Genomic DNA, 22,112 nt, shown 5'->3' with positions numbered 1-22,112 from the left:
TAAAACCAAAGCCGGCCACCCTGTTCTTCCCTCGCTACTATTCTGTTATCAGGAATGAAACCAGACTCTTGTGTGACATCACTTTAGCCCATAGTTCAAAGTGCCACGATAACAATTCTCTAGTTATACCTTTATTGAGACAAGCTCTTTTCTGCCAAGAAGCCGTCTGCCAGCGAGTGTTCTTCATGCTGGACATGCCGTGTTCTCCCCAGGCTCTGGTACTGCTCTCCGCTGCCAAGTTACAGGGCCAGATTGCCTGTAATAGGCCTGCCATTTCTCTCTCATCATCTGTCAGCATTCAGCTGCATGGTCCAAAGAAGGGAACCGTTCTCCAATTAAAAAGGTTAATTTGTCCTCCCCTGTCTCACACTCCATCCACTCCCACCACCAACTCTTTACAGCGTCTTCATTTTACGGTATTTTAAAGTCCCGCATTATGCTTCTTTTCATGTAAAATAGGCAATAAACACGCTCTTGTGATCATGTTACCAGATTTTACAGACCATAAGTCTTCTTCTTTTCCTTTCGGCTTTTCCCTTCCAGGGTCGCCACAGCGAATCAGTGTCCTCCATCTAACCCGATTTTGTGCATCGTCCACTCTCACACCAGCTACCTTCATGTCCTCTTCGACCACATCCATAAACCTCCTCTTTGGTCTTCCTCTTGGTCTCCTGCCTGGCAGTTCAAGGGTCTGCATCCTTTTTCCGATATAGTCACTCTCTCTCCTCTGGACATGTCCAAACCATCTCAGTCTCGCTTCTCTGACTTTTTCTCCAAAGGCTCTAATATGAGTTGTCCCTCGAATGTACTCATTCCTGATCCTATCCAACCGGGTCACTCCCAAAGACAACCTCAACATCTTCAGCTCTGCTACCTCAAACTCTGCTTCCTATCTTTTCTTCAGTGGCACTGACTCCAGTCCAAACATCCTAGCTGGTCTCACCAGCTATGATGGTTTTATACACCTTTCCTTTCATCCTAGCTGAACCCCTTCTATCACACATCACACCTGACGTTTTCTCCAGCTGTTCCAGCCTGCCTGGACACGCTTCTTTCTCTTTTCCACACTCTTCATTGCTCTGGACTGTTGAACCCAAGTACTTAAAACCACAAGTCACATGTTTTAAATGCTTTAGTTTGTCTTTATACAATTGTATACACAAAAAAGGTCAGAATGGTACGCATAATCCTCATTCCCAAATTGTTTTGTATGGATTAGAACAATAAGATTCAAATTACTGAGTTTTCCTTTTCAGTGAAAATGGCTTAATTTAACTGTAATCTTGCATCATACATTTGCCAAAGATAGAATTTAGGTGTGACAAATTGTAAGTCCTTATTGTGGCAGTAAATTAAAGGACATACATCACGCATTAGTTGCCGTGATTACTTCTTATTTTTCTTTTTTCTTCTGCTATGTCTTCCTTTTCTTCTTTTTCAATTTTTTTCTTTGATATTTGAATAAAACTGAGTGCACATTCTGAATTCAAGAAGATTTGGGAAGGAGTGTGACTGATTTTTTTCCCCCTCTGAAAATGCGATTTATACTGCTGAGAAATTTATAGGCTTCAGACAGTCTATTTTTCTTTTTTATTATGCATTTTTTGACTGCAGTGAATTATGACCAAAAATACGGTAGGTTTTTTGCTAAACCAATATCCACACCAACAGCAGCATCTCCCAAATAATGTAAAGAGGAATTCGTATGGCATCTTCCGTGAAAAGTATTAATATAAACTTATTCAATGTATTTAACAATTTGCAATAAATACTAATCAATGAGATGAGATGCAAAAAACATGTTCATTTCTAACTGGATAGAAAGAGTGCAGAGAAAACGAGATTTATCCTGTTTAAATGTTCATACATTGGAATATGGTAAGCATGGTGTAGCTGCTATCAAAGCATAGTTGTCTCCATCTTTATCGTTGCTGAATGCTATGCACTCTTCTCGTCCACTCTTCTTGTCCACACTTACACCATTCTATTATCTGAGAGGTCAATGGAAAGGGGCCCCGTGAATTTCTTGCTCAACTTCCTCTTTCATTGAGCTGATGCAGTGGGCATCACAGGGCTGCATATCCCCATCTCCTCCTTCACTCCCCTCCCCCTTCAACACACATGAACACACACATTTTATCTGAATAAAAATGTATGTGGGTTCTTTGTGAACCAAAAGCCCAGACAGGAAGCTTCCCCTAATCGCTGCCTGTGCTTCTGCCTTCCGTTTGTTACCACTGCTGACATAACTCCCACTCTGTCAGGCAAGCAGTGCCAGCAAAATTGTATTCATATTTACTTGAAGGTATTTCATCCTTTACTAGGAAGATATAGAGAGGGCATTATTTGTGAAGGAGAGTCTGCCATTGCAGTTACTCAGGGCTCAGGTCACAACAAATCATGTCTCACCTGTTTTCTGAAGCTGAGCCATGATTGGTTGGTACTGTAATGTAATTTTCAGTCGACACAAGTAGCAAAATTGCCACTCCATGAGATGAATAAAAGCGGGTGGATTTTAATGATTAACTCATATTCCATGAACATGATATTAATCAGCATGCCGCATGTGGACTAGAATGGCTGCATAGTATATGTAATTGTCAAGACATTTTGGAGGGTTGATCGCCCCTTTAAGGATATCAAGTCATTTTGAATGTTAATTGGTAAGGACTTGTTTCTAGAGTGGGAGGAAAAAAATTCACATATTTTCGTCAGCTTTGAGATCAATGTGCAGATTCGCAAATGGCTGACAGACTGATCCATTTTTGAACATTCTACAAAATGATTTTTTTTGGGGGGGTGGGACATTTCCCTTAATTTTTGTGACGAAAAGGTAAAATCTTAATAAAATAATCTTATGAAGAAGGGTGGGGGTGACTGACTGTAATGTTGCACAATTTGTTACAATTTGGATATTTTAGCCTTGGTGTATGACTGCTTTCTTTTGAGTGACTTTCGAATTACATTTGGCACACTTCTCATTTAATCACAGCTCAATTTAGGCATGGGCATAATAATTGTTTATAATTATGTGAAAAGGCTAACAATGAATTGATTGTTGATGAAACAAACACATCTTGATGTAATGGAGTTAAAATGCAGTGCAACACTCGTGGTCAGACACATAAAGTTGATCTACATTGCTATGGCCCAACCTTCCTGGGCAGCATTTTTCTGCTTAGTAGGATAATGGGATTGATCAAAGTAAATATTAAACAAGTAACATAACCTAATACTATTGTCAATCAGGGAAATGTAGTCACGAGGGCCAATTGTACTGTTACACTTGAATGGAATTCAGTTTGCATAAAAGTGCTGAAGAGAAGACAAAGAAAATTGTGTTAGCTATGGATTGTATTTGACCTTTACTCGATATATTGTCTACATTGTCGGGAAAATATTCTAAATTAGCTTCAGACGTTTAATGTTTTTACATTAATAAATCAACAGTAGCAGATGCGTCATCATCTGGCGTTATCTACAACAGCATACTAAATGAAACTGAGGGGTCAGTCTTGGTTGTTGTGGTGATTAACATAATCTAATGATTTGGAAAGATGAACAGGATGTGGAGATAAAGGGGGAGAAAAGGAGGGAAGAAGTGAAACGTTGTCTTATTAAGGCCTCGCCTGTGGACAGGGTGAAAGGGCCGGTTTCCCATGCACGATCGCCACAGACAAGCCCTCTCTGGTTACACAAAATGTCCTCCTGTAAGGCCACGCCGGGGGATATTAGCGTTATTTTTGGGTTAGTTATCTGAGACCATTGTGCTTTTAGGCACCCTTGTTTGAGTGCCTGGCAGACACTTGAGTTTCTGCAGCAGATTAAAGGACATTTTAGCAGCTTTTTCTTGGGGCCAGGCCATAAAAGCACACAAAGGGAGCAGCTGCCACTAATGTAATCTACAATAGGCTGCTCCAATGTAAAGCTGTCCAGTACTCTTTTGTTTTTCCTTTTTTTGCCATTCCCGACACCTAACATTCATTCATTGACAAATTTGAATTTCTATCCAAAGATATGTGCTGAAGAAGTGCTGAAAACGTGAGGAGTAATTGAAGCCATATGCTCGAAGGGCAAACATTTTTTTTTCGGTTTTTCCATCATACATGACTGTAGCTGTAGCAAAGGTCCAATGGACAACTGTGTGGTCAGCTCTAAAATGTGACCAGACACTTTGCTGCTACCTTTCTGTGTACCTGTGTACCAATCGCAACTACGGCATATACGCTGGCGCGAATGGCTGCCGCTGCTCACCCGCACAAAAAAATCCAGAGACTGTAAAGTGTCGTCCTTGAGAGTTTTGAAATGCACCTAGAAATAAAATGTATTATTATATAAAAGGAGCATATAGGATCTTCCTACCTTTTGACCTTTTCCTACTCAGAACATGTCTCGGAATGCAACTCAAGCTGTCCATTGGGGTGACCCTTGTGCCAGACAGCGGTTGTCAGCTCCTTTCAAAATGACATAGTAGAACTCTCGAATCTAAGTTCACGTTGCAAGCTCATAGCTGTCAAATCTGTCATTGCAGAACAGTGAGCGGGAGGTGGGAGAAAGAGATTTGATAAAAAAAATGGCCAAAATTGATCCCAGTGCTTACAATATCGTTCTTAATAATTACATATGAGAACATGAAATGTTGATACGTTTTTTAGCAAGCATCGTGTAATTTGCCATGTTTGATTTGCTTTTGTGGGCCATATAATTACATGGAGAGCCAGATATGGACCCTCTGCCTTGACTTTGACACTGTGGTTTACATGAACTTTCAAGTTTTTCTTCTGTTTTGCCTTCCACCATTTACGGACCTACCAAAAAAGTGGAAAAGAAAAACAAACACATACATGGATGCATCGGTAATCCTTTTGGACTTGCTGAAATCAGGTTGAGTGCACTTTTTGATGATAAGAAAAGGTGCAGCAATCATCGAGTCTCAGTAAACATGGTGCAGGTTTATTGAGGTGTAATGACGGCTCATGTGATATCACAACATTTCAAAAGCAAAAAAAATTATTGGGATCATATTTTTCACCAAAATGCTGGTCTGCAGCTGGAGACTGTACATGACTTAACTCACTCCTACTTTAAAGCAACAGTGTTCTGTTCGTGGTGTTTTTCATTTGCCAGCAACAATATTTTAATTGGTTGCAGTTTCAAGCACACAAGACTTTACATTGAGAACCAGACATTTCCGACTGTAAATTAAGTTTTATAGCACATCAGAGAAGCAACGGCATAAACATCTGGCCCATAAATCTCAGGTGCTGTTGAAATGGAGTGAAGCTTGAGACACTAGCGTCGTACCCATCCCCTGGTTAGCCATTCTTTCACATTTGTTCAACAGACTTATTTGTTTAAGAATACGTCTCCTTAGCTGTTAGCCTACAGGGGTGAATCTATCTCAAAGCGTTGAATCTATCTCAAAGCATTACCCGGGTCCCATAGTGTTTAGAAACAGTGCAGAGTGCAAATACATGTATGTCATACTCACTCTATATATGTCTGTGACGTGTCACTGCCTGTTGAAGAATGTCTGAGTTCATTGACCCTCTCTGTGCAGAAACGACGGATTCTACTTGGACAGCCTAGCAAGCCAATCCATCTGCACACTGCAGCTGGCTGTGAATAAATCCTACTGTCAATATAAGCACACAGGCATTGCACACATATACAGTTCGTTAACTGTTTCCAAGGTTGAAATAATTTTTTTAGACAAGCACGGTACAAACAATTTCTTTAGGAAGGTGGGAAGAATGTATTGCTTATCAATCCATTGTGACCCACTCACAAGGGATTTTTGTACCTGTTGCGATCTGGTCCTCTAATACTTAATCACTTTGTATTCTTCTTGATTTGCCCTCCCTCGTGGTTCCATGTTGCAGCACATATGCATGCATACAGCATACATACTCCCACGCCAACACCACATGTTTGCTTAAACCTGATGCCCCCATTGATCCCCCCCTCCACACACACACACACACACACACACACACACACACACACACACACACACACACACACGCACTCACGCACACACACACACACACACACACACACACACACACACACACACACACACACACACACACACACACACACACATGTTGCCACTCCCTTTCTACTCTTATGTCCCTTCTCTTCCCCCCTGGGGTAGGCTGCTATACCTCCTTTTAAACATAGCGATCTATAGGAGGCCAAGACTAAGACAGGTTCTTGGCATGAATGTAAAGGTACCATTCCAGTCTGGTTTGAGATCTTAAAGACCACAGCCTTGTTAAAAGCCCGATTTATGCTCCACAGATGCGTACAAAGGAACTTACAGGTTGGATGCCTAATTAATATCATGCTTGCCACTGCTTGGTCCTATGCATATTTTTGACATATCCCCTGAAAGGATAAGCGGAAGCATCCACTTAATGCCAATGTTGGGAAGGTACATGGTGTGTAACTTCATCGGCACAGGTAGTCTTTCCGATCTGAACCACATACAAAACCATATTCTTCGTTCAACTACGCTTTTAAGGACTGCCAGCGACGTGACTACTCTCACAAAGTATCGGTGCTATTGTCCACCATTTTACAAGCTGCTGCTGCTGCATTGCCGTAGCGGCTAATAACACCACATGGCTTCAATTAGAGGGAAGGAATTTGGCACGGTGAGCTTCGAAGATGAAGAATCGTGAGGAGCGTGGCCTGCAATTGGCAAACATACAGCGCATCCATCTCTTGGATGGTTATTGATGGTATACATTGCTTGTGGGTAATCACTGGCTGAACGAACAAGAACACGACACCAAATAATGCAAATAATTCTATTAAGAAATCATGGGGACGTTTGTCAAAAGTAGCAATAGAGTCAGAGATGACAAAGACTACTGATTACAGTACTTAACCTTTAGCTCAAATATGTGACCACCACGGCTTCTGCCAAGTCCCTTCCCGTGTTCCACAGAATGTCTTTATGGAGCTGAACAGGAGGCAATTTTGCAATTTTAATCAGGATTTGAAATGTAACTGGGTTAGGAAGTAGCCCAACAATGCTTTCTCCCCAATTAATTAATAATATGGTCGGGACTGGTTGAGTTGCGGGTGGTAGTTGGTTAGGGCATTTTGGTCCCTTTGTGTTATGGGTTTGTTAAATGTAATTTTGGATGAAGATATGTCACCTATAGTTCTGTCTTGGTCATTGCATTTGCAGACCTATACCTTGACTTCACACTTGCAATGAGAGTTTATTTGGAAGCCATGTCTGACACTGAATTACCGTTCGATCGCAAGAGTCAGGCTAATGCCTGACTTGTCTTTAACCACTCACCACCGTGTGCACAGTCACACCCACCAGATGGGACGCGTGTTAAAGCCTCACTCGCCACAGCTCTGGGCCACGGGACACGGCAACACACTAGCCCTCTTGTTTTAAACTTCCATGTCGTACCACAATGCCTTCAGGCCGGTCTGCATAAGGAGCTGCTACGGTTGGCCCAAGCTCACATGCCCTGGTCCTCTCACCCTGCGGTGGTAGGACACAGTGAAAAATAACCACATGTTAAAACAGCTCTTATTGACTTGGAGCTCAATGATAGTCCATGTATGTCAGGCAGAACATTTGGCTCTCCTTCAGCCGTGTTCAGGAAGAAGCATATGCTGCTCACATTAGTGTTAACCACGCGTTTGTTAATTTTCACTTCCATGCATTTAATGTTGATGTTGAGAGGAAAGTAATTTCATGATTGTATTTGGGTGGTGTATCCGCAATGGTAACTAGTATAACAAAAAATGTCTTGTTTTTTTTCTTGTTTTTCTTTTTTTTTTTCATTTGAAAGGACAGGTTCTGAAACAGCAAACCTTCAAAAGAGGCCAAATGATTGCTCCAAGCAATTTTTTTGCCACCTCCAGTTAAGTTGATTATTTAGCGAACTAAAACATAAAAAAATAATGACCTGCGTATTTAAAACGATCACTTAACATTTGCCTTAGAAGAGTCTGCCATCACAACGCTAATATATAATGGAATATCATTGAAGATAATAATGATAATAATAATAATACATTTTATTTAAAGCGCCTTTCAAAGCTCTCAAGGACACCACAGTCACAGACAAGCATAGATACAATAATAAATAAAATACAATTATAAATAGAATACAATAAATACAATACAATTCTAAATAGAAACAAGAGATAGAGTTACACAGAAAATGCAATTTTAAATAAGTGGGTTTTGAGATGGGATTTGAAGGTGGGAAGAAAATCGATGTTACCAATGTTGGGAGGAAGTGAGTTCCAGAGTTTGGGGGCAGAGCAGCTGAAGCTCTGTCCCACATCGTGCTGAGACGGGCAGATGCAGTTATTACCCATTAAACTTTAGCAAATGATATTTGAACACAAATTAGTACAGCAGCACATGAAGACAGTCAATATAACAAGCTATACTCTGCAAATATCATTACTTCTTAGACAGTCATGTGAAACTATTATTTGTATGTCAATATTCTGCCACAATGGTAAAGGCAGCAGAAGTAACTACACAATGAATTAATCATGACAAATTCATGACGACAAGTTTAGTTTAAATTAATTGCGTCATTGGTGTACATTGCCATATTTGGGCAGTAGTTGGGGTACTCCCTGAACAAGTCACTATCCAATTGCAGGGCACACATAGATAACTAAACATCCCCGATCACAATCATAGTGTTCCATTAACCTGAAAATGTATTGTAGGTTAATTTTGGCACACGCTGCAGTTATTCACAAACATGGTAATCATTCATGCTCGAAACTTTCAACATGCTGCTTGCACAAGCTGATAAATCTGATATGTCGGATGGTTACAGCAGCCTGAATTTCACTATTTCGAAGAAAGGGCTTCTCATCAGATAATGTAAAAATGTGAATTTCATTCCAAGTCTCATCAAAGCTGATTTCCAATTTGCTGTTCTGCCTACACGTGAAGATGTACAGATTATCTAGCAGTGCATGTAATCCTTTTTTTTCCATTTTAACTGACTTTGCTTAACACTTTCCAGCTCCAATTTAGGAACCATCTGTACAATTGAATGACTGCCAATTAGGGTGTTTCAAACATATTGTCTTCACAAAGATATTAATGTTAATCAGTGACTGACACTGAGTTATTCAACAGAGCGGTGTAGAAAATAAGAAACGAACCGCATCATAATGATCTTGACCATTTTCATTTGCCTTAACTCAAGAACTTTACCACTTTAGCTTTAATGCAACCAGATGCAACATGCTTGCTTGAGCATGTCAACGTCTCTTAGAATTGGCTGCTTTTATTATTCTGTCTATCTTCCAACATGTCAATGAAGACAGAAGATAGCAGAAGCCGGGAGGTCAGATAGAGAGTATTCGATGCTCCGGTGAAGTTGAGTCGCGTACCGGCAAATGGTATGCAGGCTCATAACGTGCTCCACTCATACAATAGCCAGAGACGAAACAGTTTTGACAGTGTTGAATGCCCTGCCCCGGGGGCCTTATCAGCCTCTGTTGGTTGCTTTCCTCCCTCTTCTTTTTCCACCCCCCTGATGCTATCTGTCTCGAGATTTATGCAGAAATGTGCAGCTAGCCGACCTCCTGGTCCCCCTCCATCCTTTCTGCGGGGACGCCAGAATGTCATAAGATGAGATATGCACAGATCGTGAATCTCGTGCTGTTGGCCTAATGTCTTAGGGGGACTATCTGGCCAGTGCTCTTCCAACCTGGGCCTTGCCTTTCTCATCTGTAATCTGAATGCTGCTTTCAAAATAATATTCATGGGCCATATTTCATAGTTAACTGTCAAGGTTTGTGTTAGTATATTTTAATGTGCTTTGTTTGGGCTAATATGCAATATTTCTCGTACACCTTTCATCGGACGGAACACATCACATATCGCCTTTGATGTTCCCAGACACTCCCTGTCCATCTGGGATGCTACCCGATTCAAAAAATACTCAGGCTTGATTAAGTCTACTATCTACCTGCGTGTGTGTGTGCTTAAACTGACAATAGGCAGTTTCTTTGAATCCTTTCTTTTATTTAATGCCGACTCCACTGAGGGTTGGCTCATCCGACAGCGGTTTGATCCCGTGAAGCGCATCCTGACTTAATAAATAATCTCCGCAGATGCCTGCATAAGTGACGGTCCATTTAATTAGACTAGTTAAGCCTCGAGGCCCAGAGGCATTTTTCAATGTACCATTAGAGCAGCGATGAGAAACAACAATGTCCAGCCTCCCACTGTTGTTGGTAAGCAGAGAGCAAATAATGAGACACGGCTGGCTCAGATAATTACAAGGTCTATTGGACCGAGTAGTACCCGAACGCAATACTTCCCAGCTGAGCTCGGTTTGAATGGAAGGATAGATGGAAGGGTTTAGAGATGGATGGCTGAATGAATGAACATGTGGGTGGATGGTCAGTTCAAACATGGTTCAACGGCCCAAAAAGATTAAACGGTCAGGTTGTGCGGGGAAACAGTCATTGTGGTGCTCGGTTCAAAACTATCATAGCAAGCGTGTCTCAGCCTCTGCTGTGGACATTGTATAACGGTAACACTCATGCTTTATCGACACCTTAAAAATATGCGATTGGTAGAAAACATTAATTAGTCAATCTTAAAATGAAATACTGTACATACAATTCTTCCAGTGCGTGCAAAAGCACCTATGGTAAACAGAGCGGTTTTCCTGGCTGTGATGCCTTTTTTTCAATCTTGCTCTTGCCAACCGTCAGAAGAAAGAAAAGACGAAAGGTAAAGTGGAAGTGGATAGAACAAAAAGCTACAGCTCGAAAATTGTTTTGATTATACAGATTATGTATTGGGGACAGCCCCTCAAAAACCACCACGCATGTTTATCTGAAAATCTGCTTGGTGCGGCTTGCTTGTGCATGTCAACACGACCTTTCTTTGCATTTCCTTCTTTTTGCCATGTTGGGTCTCACTTTCACAACTGTACTGTATGTGTGTGGCGACTGTGGCGTATGTAGAGGTGTGCGGTCGGCTTCTCTGAAATTTCCACTGTGTGTAACTCTGAACTACACTCAGTGTTGCAGGCCACTTCAGACTCGTAAAAGGCTTGGATTTAGGCCTGGTTGACTGGCTGGCTTTCTGTTTAGTAAACATCATTCCCTGTATCCGGCTTTGTCTTAGAAACAAGTGTTGGTCAAACGCCGCACTGAATTTGGCCCGTGACGAACAAACGAGTGAGCAAGGATGTGTGTGTGTGTCATTGTAGGACAGCGAAATGAGGTAAAAGATAAGTAACAAGGCCACTCCACAACTCTGTTACATGTTGATGAGTTAAAAGTGATTGTTCGTTCCTGGTTCATCGCTTTTCAGGGTGTTAGAAGTGGGATGGTGAAATCAGCAGGAAGCCAGGTGTTGAACAGAAGAAGTTATTTTAATCTTGTAGACAGCAGGGACATTGTGAGGTCGGCCGAGGAGGGACAGAGAGGAAGAGAGCGAAAGACGCGCTGGGAGAGCATTTATATGACGGACAGGGTGTGACATAATAGGATGGGACGTAATGGGATGTGACATCATGTAAAGGCAGGCAGGATGTGACGTATCACGAAGTCCAAAACAAAACGATGCAAAAAGATGTTTTAAGATGTTCGTATAGCGAATTTCCCCAACACGTGTTCCAATGTAAATCATTAATAGAAAAAAACATATACATACCATATACAATAACATATACTGTATACACATAATATTTGTCGACATCCTTCCACTTGTATCTCACTGAATTACCTCGATTGACGGTAAAGACATTTAAACATGTTTGCGACCGTTTAAACTGTTTACAAATTTCTATAACAACTTTGCAATCTTGTGCAAACAGTGAACGAATTGAGGTGAAAAAAAAATAAAACAATGCTATATTCTCTAACTCTAGCAAACCTTCTCTGCACCGAAATACCAGCTGGAGTCATGTAAAAGTCATTTCAATACAAACGTTTTTTTTGAGAGTTTAAACAGCATCCTTCTCTTCTTTGTCAACATTCCGCGCCATGGTTCCCCCATCACCTCTGCCCAATCCCTGCCTGTGAATAACCTAATGACATAAACAGAGTAGTAATCACATTAACAATCGTTACGGCTGAGGTGCTCTTAAGAGGCACTGTATTGACAACCATCAGTCTTCCCAAGGCACAAATTCTCAACACCTATAAACACTTTTGAATATTGGCAAAGACCTGCCATTAGCATAATCATTTTAGAGATGTGCGAATGCTCTAAGATCAGGCCACTAATAACTTTTCAAAATGGCGATGGTGTGTGATGTCCCCATCCTCATCTTCCTTTCTCCGTTTGGAAGACACGCATGATAATCCTGTTAGCTCTTTCCTCCATTAGCTAAATGACCAATCTCATTGAGAGCTGTGCGGCTTTACCAGGACAAGCAGAGACCTTGCTGTATGTGGTGAAGGACAAAACAAAAAAACTGGAGGCCAAACCAAGGCACACAACTTTCCCAGACTTGGTGAGCAAGTTAGAAGGCTGAATGGATTGGAACAAAAACTTTATTTGTGTGATTATTATCTTTTTATTTTTAGTTGTTGTTTTCACCATATTATGTTTTGTCTATTGTTTGTTTGGACCTGTATTTTTGGACACATTTACCATACAACATTATATTGTGATATAGGATATGTTTTGTGTTTTGTATGACACTACATGCGCAAAATTATTAGGTAATTCTTATTTTTTGCATGCCATTCAACCACCAGCTGCTTTCCCTCCTCCGTGTTTGTGCTACAAAAGGAAAAACTGGATCAGCACAGATTATTTACTCATTCATTGCCATCCCCGAATTTATTCGTTAATTCAAAATACTGTATGACGTGGAGCACCATTCCCAAATTTGTTAGGGTTTTGGTTTTTCTTGCGGCGGTGCCGATGAAGCACCGATAAGACTTGTGGCAATGTTTTTTTCCCTTCCCCTTATTTTATGTTAACACTTTGTTACAGCTTCAGCTGTTGTTAAAGCGCTATATAAACCAATATGTATGTATTACATTGCATTTTGCACAGCCACCCTCATTTCAAGCTCATATAACTCCAGATCCATATCATTTCGGAATTAACTCTTTTTTTCTGATGAAAGAAAAGAGTCAAAGGTTTCTTACGCTGCATTGAATGTTTATGTAGTCCGAAAAGTCAACATCCTGCAATTTGAGTGAAAATGACAAAACCTCTGGACACATTTTTGCACACCGTCTGGCAGTGAATGAGTTAATCAGCGACATTTCTTGATATGTACAAAGGTTTAGTGGATGTGTTAGACTGGATTTGGGAGTTTGGTCACCAGCAACGAGCCCATTTTAAAAAGAGCCAGATGTATGCAGATTTTTTTTGCAACAAAAAATACACTGATTACTGATTATTAAAATAGGCATCAGTTACAGGTGGATTTTGCTTTATTAATTAATTAATTTGTTTGTTTGCTTATTTGCTCTTTGCTGTCTGTCCTGGTGCCTATTCACAAAGAATGGCAGGCATCAACTCAACTGAATATATATTGTTCAAAATAATAATTTTCATTTTTGGTTCCCATAATGCATTAATGAGGTTATGAAGGTATTCCTCCCTCGCATGTGTGTTTGAAATTATCATAATTGAATGATTGTTATACTTAATACATGTGTTTCTGACTGATATTCTACTGTTATTTTAAAAATATTTTTTAATAAATTGACATTAGGTTATCTGTAAAATTGTGAAATCCAGGTCAATTCCCTGGACAACTTGCATTTCTCATCTATATCGGCCCTCTGCCTCGTTCCTTCTTCATACTGTCTGTCTTCCATATCACCCCATCTTTCTCATTTCACTTTTAATTTCAGCTTCTTTACCATTACTCTCCAAAAGACCCCTTTCTCAGCCCTGTCATGAAATGGTAGCTGCAGGGTTGTCAGTGTGGTTTCTCATTTCGGCTGATCCTCTTTCAAAGAGACTAAGACATCCAGCATTTGACCATGCTTTTTTCTCTCCGGTCCTAACTCACTATATACTAGAAGGGAAGAGACAGACAGAAAGAATGAGTACTTCTTTATTCTATTAGAAGAAACGTGTTTCTAAAATCATTCTTCACACAACTCGCTGCTTTTCTTATGGAATAAAAAGCCCTCCGAGGTCATCATATAGCATGTTGGAATAATGTTTCTCCTTTTATAAACTGTCCTTCCGTCTTTTAGAGGACAAGTATTAATGGGGGGAAACATTTGACTTATTCAGTTATTCGCTGTCATGCGGCCGAGCCTGCTTTGGTGGATGTTTTTTTTTTTCACACCCATCAGTGTGTTCATGGCCTTGATAGAATAACAATTATTTTGCAGCTTGTGGCATGAACACTGGCTAATTCCAGGGATTGCACAAGGCATATTTTTGTCACCTTGCAAAACAAATTCAGTAGACATGGAAGTCCTGTGTTGTGTCCTTCAGAGACGTGTCATTAGGAATGTCCCCTTCACGCCACACTTCTCCCCCTCCCCTGATCTGCCTTCTCTGTTTTTTTTTTTACTTCCAAGATCCTGCAGTGCTTTCCTTTCTCCCGTCGATTGCAAAGAGTGTCTCTGAGGATGCATTCTGTACCCCCCTTCACCACGATTCCATGCTCCCTGTGATATGTCTTTTGACGTTTGCAGTAACAGAAAAAATATCTGTTTTCCTCCTCATGCATATATACACCATCTGTTCACACACAAGGCAAGGATATATGTACAGACTGCTAATCAAATCAAAGTGAACAGTAGACGTCAAGTTATTGCAGCCATAAACCATGAAAAAAAAAACGTCTGAGGAATCCTATATCTTTAAAAAGTTGGTGTTATGATCAAATTTGCTTGTGCCAGAGAGAGAGAGAGAGAGAGAGAGAGAGAGAGAGAGAGAGAGAGAGAGAGAGAGAGAGAGAGAGAGAGAGAGAGAGAGAGAGAGAGAGAAAGAGGGAAGAAGCATGTATGAACAAATGATGTTTATGATGGAAAAATTCCATAGTGGGTCAAAGCCCTTTGCAGGTGGCAACAATTAACTGTAATTTTTTTCAGATTGTAATGATCCATAATTTGCCCGTATACCCCCTTCCAACTCCTTTCACTCAGAAGAAAGAGGTTTGCATGGTGCTTTGATTGGGTGCACATTTTATGCCATGTTCTGGTCTTAAAGTGAGCTTGTCGGAGGGGGGCTGGACGGTTATGGACACACGAGCTCGGAAGTAAGCACACAAAACACCATTCGGTTCCCATTATTGCTCATCCACAGCATACTTCTTTTCTCTCAACACCACTCTCCTCTGACTGTCCCATCTTCACCTCTTTGTCTCGCTGCCACAGCAGCTTTTAAACAGTCAAGCCTGTCCACCATCTTAGGGATCGCTCATACGCACAGTCACACTCGGGGAAATCTTACCATCATCATACCAGTCATTTTATTTTGTCTCTTTTGCAAATCATTTCAGAAATCATTACCCTAGTTCGGTAAAAAAAAAAAAAAAAAAAAAAAAATGTCCTCTCTCTCTCTCTCTCTCTCTCTCTCTCTCTCTCTCTCTCTCTCTCTCTCTCTCTCTCTCTCTCTCTATATATATATATATATATATATATATATATATATATATATATATATATTGAGAGTATGATATATGTACAGACTATATATATATATATATATATATATATATAGAGAGAGAGAGAGAGAGAGAGAGAGAGAGAGAGAGAGAGAGAGAGAGAGAGAGAGAGAGAGAGAGAGAGAGGAGAGAGAGAGATGGTGCACATTTGCACGTGCCGCCTGCTTTTCATCATATCTTTCACTTCTGCTTTCCCCACCATCTTCTATTCTATTCACCTGAGAGGATTTAAATAAATCCATGCAACATAAGATATAAAAGCAATGCATGAAATGCATTTTGAAAAGTGCGTCCTGAGTAACAATTTTGCTTATAGTGGGGGTCTCTTCTTTGAAAAATGCTAAGATATTTTAATATGTGACCTTGTATTTACATTCACAGTTATAGATGCAGCATTAAATTCAATGTGTGCTCTTGCTCTCGTCCTGTGTAAAAAAGCCACAGAGGTGGGCACCTTTTAAAATTATCTCATGCTTTTGTTTTTTGGTACAATATTTCATGCACATGCCTTTCAACGAATTTATAGTTTGTATGCTACAATTTCATCGAATTTCATTGATTTTTGTTTTCCAAACTTGTGACAAATTAAGCCCAAGTGTCTCTTAGGTCTAATATATAAAGTCGTTTAGTTCAATACAATTATTCATAATAACTAATGTTGAGTGTATAAATGATAACTTTTAAGAACATCTTATATTTCAACAACCATCTCCTTGTCTTGTTTATCTTGTCATGATACTCTTTTTTTCATGTAACTAGTTAGTTTTGAAGATAAATTTATGAGAGGCAGTGAGAGTCCGTATTCAATGGAAAACATGTTTCTGTTTCTTGCTTCATTGAACTGTATAATTCAGTAGTTTGTTCAGTTGGTCTCCGTTGTATTCACATCTGAAGTGTGTGCTAAAAGACCTGCTCCTGATGTAAAGTGCCTCGAGTTAACTCTTCTTTTTTGTCCATTGCGCAATATAAATGAGAACAAATTGGCTAAATTCATCATACTGTAGAGCGCGTTTTGATGGCCTGGAATATGTACAATTAACTGATGCTCAAAGTGTTTATTATTATGTTACCGTATTTTAGTGAGGCAGCGTGGTTTCAATTCTCACTCAGTATTGGTGTGAATTGAGAGTGTTGGATTGTCTGTTGTCTCAATATGTGCCCTGGGTCTGACTGGCAAGGTGCTCCGAAGTCAGCCGGTATACGCTTTAGCTGGATGTCAATCTCAACAGGACATACAGTATTGAAAATGGGTGGATGGATGGAGGATTTTTTTTAATGTGGGATTTTTGTTCAACGGGATCAGACTGAACTGGAAAATGGGTTTAACAGCATAAAACGGCGTTTTGAAAGATAGCACTTCATACACTTTAGATATTGTTTGTCTTCATTTGAAATCCTGCATATAATCCTTGTTTTCACCTTTCAATAACATGTTACTTTTTTTCTTTTGGGACAGATAAAGATGAGCCCAGCAGCTACACCTGTACCACATGCAAGCAGCCCTTCACCAGCGCCTGGTTTCTTCTCCAGCATGCTCAGAACACCCACGGTTTGCGCATCTATCTCGAGAGTGAGCCGGGCAGTCCACTCACTCCTCGTGTAGCTGCTGCTCCCGGTATGGGGGGTGAGTGCGCCTCGTCCCAGCCTGCACTTCATGCTGTGCACCTGGCTGAAGGTAGCCCATACAGCCTGCTGCGAATGCCAGGCTCTGGGTCCGGACGAGATTCAGTATCGACTCCTCGAGAGGGCCGTTATCCCCGGACCCCTCCCCTGTTCAGCCCGCCCCCGCGTCATCACCTCAGTCCTGATGACCTGGCCCTAGCAACCCACCATCCGAGCGCCTTTGATAGGGTGATGAGGCTTAATTCAATACCACTTGAACCTCCCCCAAACATGGACTTCTCCAGAAGGCTCCGTGAGCTGGCTGGAAATGCCACAGGAGCTTCACCTCCTCTCTCCCCGAATCGGCCCAACCCTATGCAACGGATTCTTCAACCATTCCAGCCAGGTTCAAAGCCTCCATTCTCGGCAACGCCCCCTCTTTCCACCTCTCAGTCACCTTCTGGCTCGAGGACTACCCCCAATGCTGCATCTAACGCAGCTCAGCCGGGCACGCCGTTGAAGGCAAAGTCTTGCGAGTTCTGTGGGAAGACTTTTAAGTTCCAGAGTAACCTTATTGTGCACAGACGTAGCCATACGGGTGAAAAGCCATTCAAGTGTCATCTGTGTAACCACGCATGCACCCAGGCAAGTAAGCTAAAACGACACATGAAGACACACTGTCAGAACAAGTCTTTGATGCTTAATACTAAGTCAGAAGATGGTCTTTCGACGGCCAGCTCCCCTGAGCCTGGTACCAGTGAGCTGATGGGCAGTGCCACTGATGCTCTCAAGTCAGTCGTGGCCAAGTTCAAGAGTGGGAACAATGGTCTGATGGCCGAAAACGGAGAAGTGGAGGATGATGATGAAGATGATGAAGAGGAGGAGGAGGAGGAACAAGAAGAAGAGGAAGAAGAGGAAGATGAGGAGGAAGAGGAAGAAGGTGAGGAGGAGGAGGAGATGGACGGTAAACCTGTGGTTAGAGATATCGAAGAGGAGAGGACCGACTATCGCTTTAGCCTGAGGTTGGAAGGAGCTCGCCACCACCAGAACAGCGTGGCCCTGCATCCTCGGCGTCGGAGCTCCTTGCAGGAGCCCGCTGATGAGGATTCAGCGTTGGAGTCAGACCGAGCGGAGGATGGGACCACAACAACAATTAATGGTCTGGGACCATTACCCACGGATGGTCTATCCAGAAAGTTGTTGGGTGGAGGCATGAGCCCAGGCTCCTTGAGTCCTCTCTCTAAGCGTATTAAGGTGGAAAAGGATCTAGACCCACCCACACCTACCATTGCAAACTCAGAAAATGTCTATTCCCAGTGGCTAGCGGGCTATGCTGCCTCGCGACAACTCAAGGACCCTTTCATCAACTTTACCGGTGGAGATTCTAGACAATCGCCCTTTGCCTCTTCATCCGAGCACTCGTCCGAGAATGGTAGCTTGCGCTTCTCGACTCCGCCCGGTGAGCTCGACGGCGAACGGGCCGCTTCGGGACGCAGTGGCACGGGCAGCGGGGCCAGCACACCCCATGGTGGCAGCGGAAACGGGAGGCCGAGCTCCAAGGACGGCCGCCGCAGTGACACGTGTGAGTTTTGTGGGAAGGTTTTCAAGAACTGCAGCAACTTAACAGTGCACCGACGCAGTCACACCGGAGAGCGACCCTACAAGTGTGAGCTGTGCAGCTATGCCTGCGCCCAGAGCTCCAAGCTCACGCGCCACATGAAAACCCACGGACAAATGGGAAAAGACGTTTACAAATGTGAAATATGCCACATGCCTTTTAGTGTCTACAGTACTCTTGAGAAACACATGAAGAAGTGGCACAGTGACCGTCCTTTAGCGAACAACATTAAGACTGAGTAGGCAAAGAACAGCATGCTGTCTGTCCTCTTTCTCTTTCAGCTTCTTTGGATAAAATGCAACCCTGGCTATGTAGCCAACACATGAATGGAATGGACTACAGGGTCAGAAAACAGTACACAGTACAGCCCTGTTATCATTCCCAAACACTGGGGCAATACTCTCGTGTGAAACAAAAAAGAAAAAAGATGAGCCTTTCTATTGTGCAATAATTTACACATTTTCTATCTTTATTTTCTAACTGGACAGCATGCTTGGTGTGTTCATGGATACTCTAAAACTATCAGTGACTGGTGGATTTGGTTGTACTCGTGTTGCTGTGGATACTTTTAGATTTAGCCATCATATTTGAACTCTCGCTGCAGAAAGTATGTGCTCTTTTTACATATCATGTACAGTATGGTTCCCAAGCAGAGTGTAACGGTGTCATATTATTCAAACGTCAAGAAAAAGCAGGGTTACATTTAAAACTGATCTTTTCGAATGATTTTTCCATGCAAGATAGACATAAAATACCTATATGTACATAAATATATATACAATGATTGGGCTGCCTATGAAATGCTAGGCACGAGCACCGTGACTTATTTCTTTTACAAACAATGAAATTAATACTATGGTGTAAAATGACAACAAAGAGTGCCTTGGATATTTTACCTGCATTAGTTAATCCTCCTTTTGCTATAAGCTCGGCGTTTCAGATGTAGATGATTACAAGACATTTTGTGCACATACGGAATAAACAGGTCCTTGCATCAAGCACCTATACAACCCTGTCATGTTGTGGCTGAGCAAAGCACTAAGAAACCAGCTGAAAAGAAAAAAAAGATCCTGTTTATTTCTGGTCAATCATTTATCTGCCTGACTGTATATTTTCATTCTTCAGATTGTAATTCTGTTTACTGGCATGTAACATGCTCAAAAGGTTTGTGGAGTTTGTGTATCATACTGGGAGGGTACTCTGATGATTTGTTTCAACCAACGTGAAGCTCTTAAATTTCCAGAGTGTGAAAATGTAATTTTTCTCTGTGTGTGAGTGTGTCTATGTGTGTGTTTAATTAACACAGTTTTTAGTCTCACCCGGGCACTCTGTTAGCCAACATCAACTTGAAGACCACTGAGTCTTTTTTTTTGTCATCAGATTGATTTGGATTTTGATGATGGTTGATGTGGGTCGGTTATCACAAGGGAATGGGAATTACCGGTTGTCTGCAATTCAAACGTTTTATGACCTCTTAACTGTCTTGCCTGCATTAGATGTTAACCTTTTTAGGAACACAAATTGGGAAAAAAATCACACACACACACTATTTGTTTTAACAAACTTATTGGAGTAATTCCTTTCACCACCTTTCCCTTTTTATGATTATAGCACTTGTCACTCTGCCTACAGTCTGTATCTGTCTCTCTAATCGGAGGTACAGCCGGTTGAGTATAAAATGAAGACCGGATTACATATCTGGGACGATTTGCGTGCACTGTTCTGTTCCCCCAGTTTACAAGTGGATGCTCAAGGGAAAAACTTGGCAGTAACTGTGGTGTCCTTAAAATTAAAAAAAACAAACAAAAAACAAACCTAAACCTGAAAAAAAAGTTTAAAAAAAATCACATTAAAATCTTTGATATGTTTTGAGAGGGAAACCTCAGTTGGGTTAAATTGGGTATCGGTGCAGAAATGCAATTGAAATCCCACGCATCATGTTAACCTTATAGATACACCTTCAATACAGAAACAAAACTGAACTTTTTTTTTTTTTTGGGGGGGGGGGGGGGGGGGTGTTTTGTTGTTATTCACGTACTAAATTGTGTTGCAGATTTTTTTATACATGTCCATACCCATCATTGTCTTTTGGGGGGAGTTTTATTTAAATTGTATTTTTCCTTTGTGATGTTGATTTTCTTTCTTGTCTTGTTGACAGTCACGACTTGATCACTATGTATTGAATTGTAATGAACATGTATCTTTTTGGCCTTTACTGTACACTTCAGGTTGAACAAAATACTTTGCAACGGGGAGAAAATATTTGAAAAATAAATATATAGAGAACTTAAAACTCATAGGAAAATGCACACTGATGTAAGTTCCTAAGTTCAAAATACATTTATGGTCGACTTTTTTGTATTTAGAATTGCATTTGAAATTAATGTTCACTTAGTGTAGGCACTTATAGTATTTATGTTGGAGCCTGTATTTTTAATGGTTTTGCCTGTACTCTTTAAAGGTTTCAATGTACCCTTTTTTCTGTAGTGAAAAAAATCCCAACAAGCTGCCTCCGTATATTTTCTTAATTTGGCAGGATAATATAGTGTGAATAATTTGTATGCTTGAAAATAAGATCGTTTTTTTTCCAAACTAAAATGTGGTGGTGTTCTTCAACAGTGAGAGGTCATATGATGACATTTTCAGGCAGTCCTGGACTTACCACAATAAGGTAAAAACAGGTGGTTGTACATATCCTTTTTGATTTTTCTTTCAATGTTTGTTTCCTGCCATTTTATATGCAGTAATACAAGCAATTGTTGGGTTTTATTGTTAGCCAAGTTTTTACTGTCCTGAAGCATGTACAACCTGATAACATTCCAGCCGTTAATGAAAAATGTTAATTTTTTTCCACATGCAATCAGTCCATCCGAAATCAGATTTTTTTCTTTTGCAGAATTTTGTTTTTGTTGTTTGTGAATTCATTTCCTGTTGTAATTTGACTTTGCCAAAACCACAGTCAATGATTTACATTGGGTACATGTCATACCATTTGCAAGTTAGTGTCAAAATGAGAGCGTGATCGAAAGAAGTTTGCAACCTGTTTTTACAGCAGATGGTACTGATGCACATTCATGTTGAAGTCTGATAACAGTCTGTGCACTCGTATCTGCTATCAAGTGAACTTGAAGTTGACATTGGTTGACATTATTTATTATGACTGCACACCCACATTCAGTATGTGCTCTGTTCAGAACAGCGAAATGTCTCCATTTGTTGACCACCACCCTCCCGCTTCTTTTGTGGTGAATTCTGTTGGC

At 41.0% G+C, this 22,112-nt stretch overlaps 1 protein-coding gene across 1 annotated transcript in view; it reads left to right on the top strand.

The window, feature by feature from the left end:
* Window positions 1–20,850, top strand: part of LOC148892602 (BCL11 transcription factor A-like) — a 37,110-nt gene extending 16,260 nt beyond the window's left edge. The window contains exon 3 of the mRNA XM_089006818.1: window positions 17,089–20,850. Coding sequence (XP_088862944.1) covers window positions 17,089–19,094 — 2,006 coding nt within the window. The 3' untranslated portion in view covers window positions 19,095–20,850. The remainder of the gene's footprint in view (window positions 1–17,088) is intronic.
* The last annotated feature ends 1,262 nt before the right edge of the window (window positions 20,851–22,112 follow it).

The sequence above is a fragment of the Hippocampus bargibanti genome, linkage group LG10, assembly GCF_051943395.1.
Source record: "Hippocampus bargibanti isolate YZ-2025 linkage group LG10, ASM5194339v1, whole genome shotgun sequence".
Lineage (NCBI taxonomy): Eukaryota > Metazoa > Chordata > Actinopteri > Syngnathiformes > Syngnathidae > Hippocampus > Hippocampus bargibanti.
Note: the sequence above shows the minus strand (reverse complement) of the source record. Positions and strands in the feature narration are given on the sequence as shown.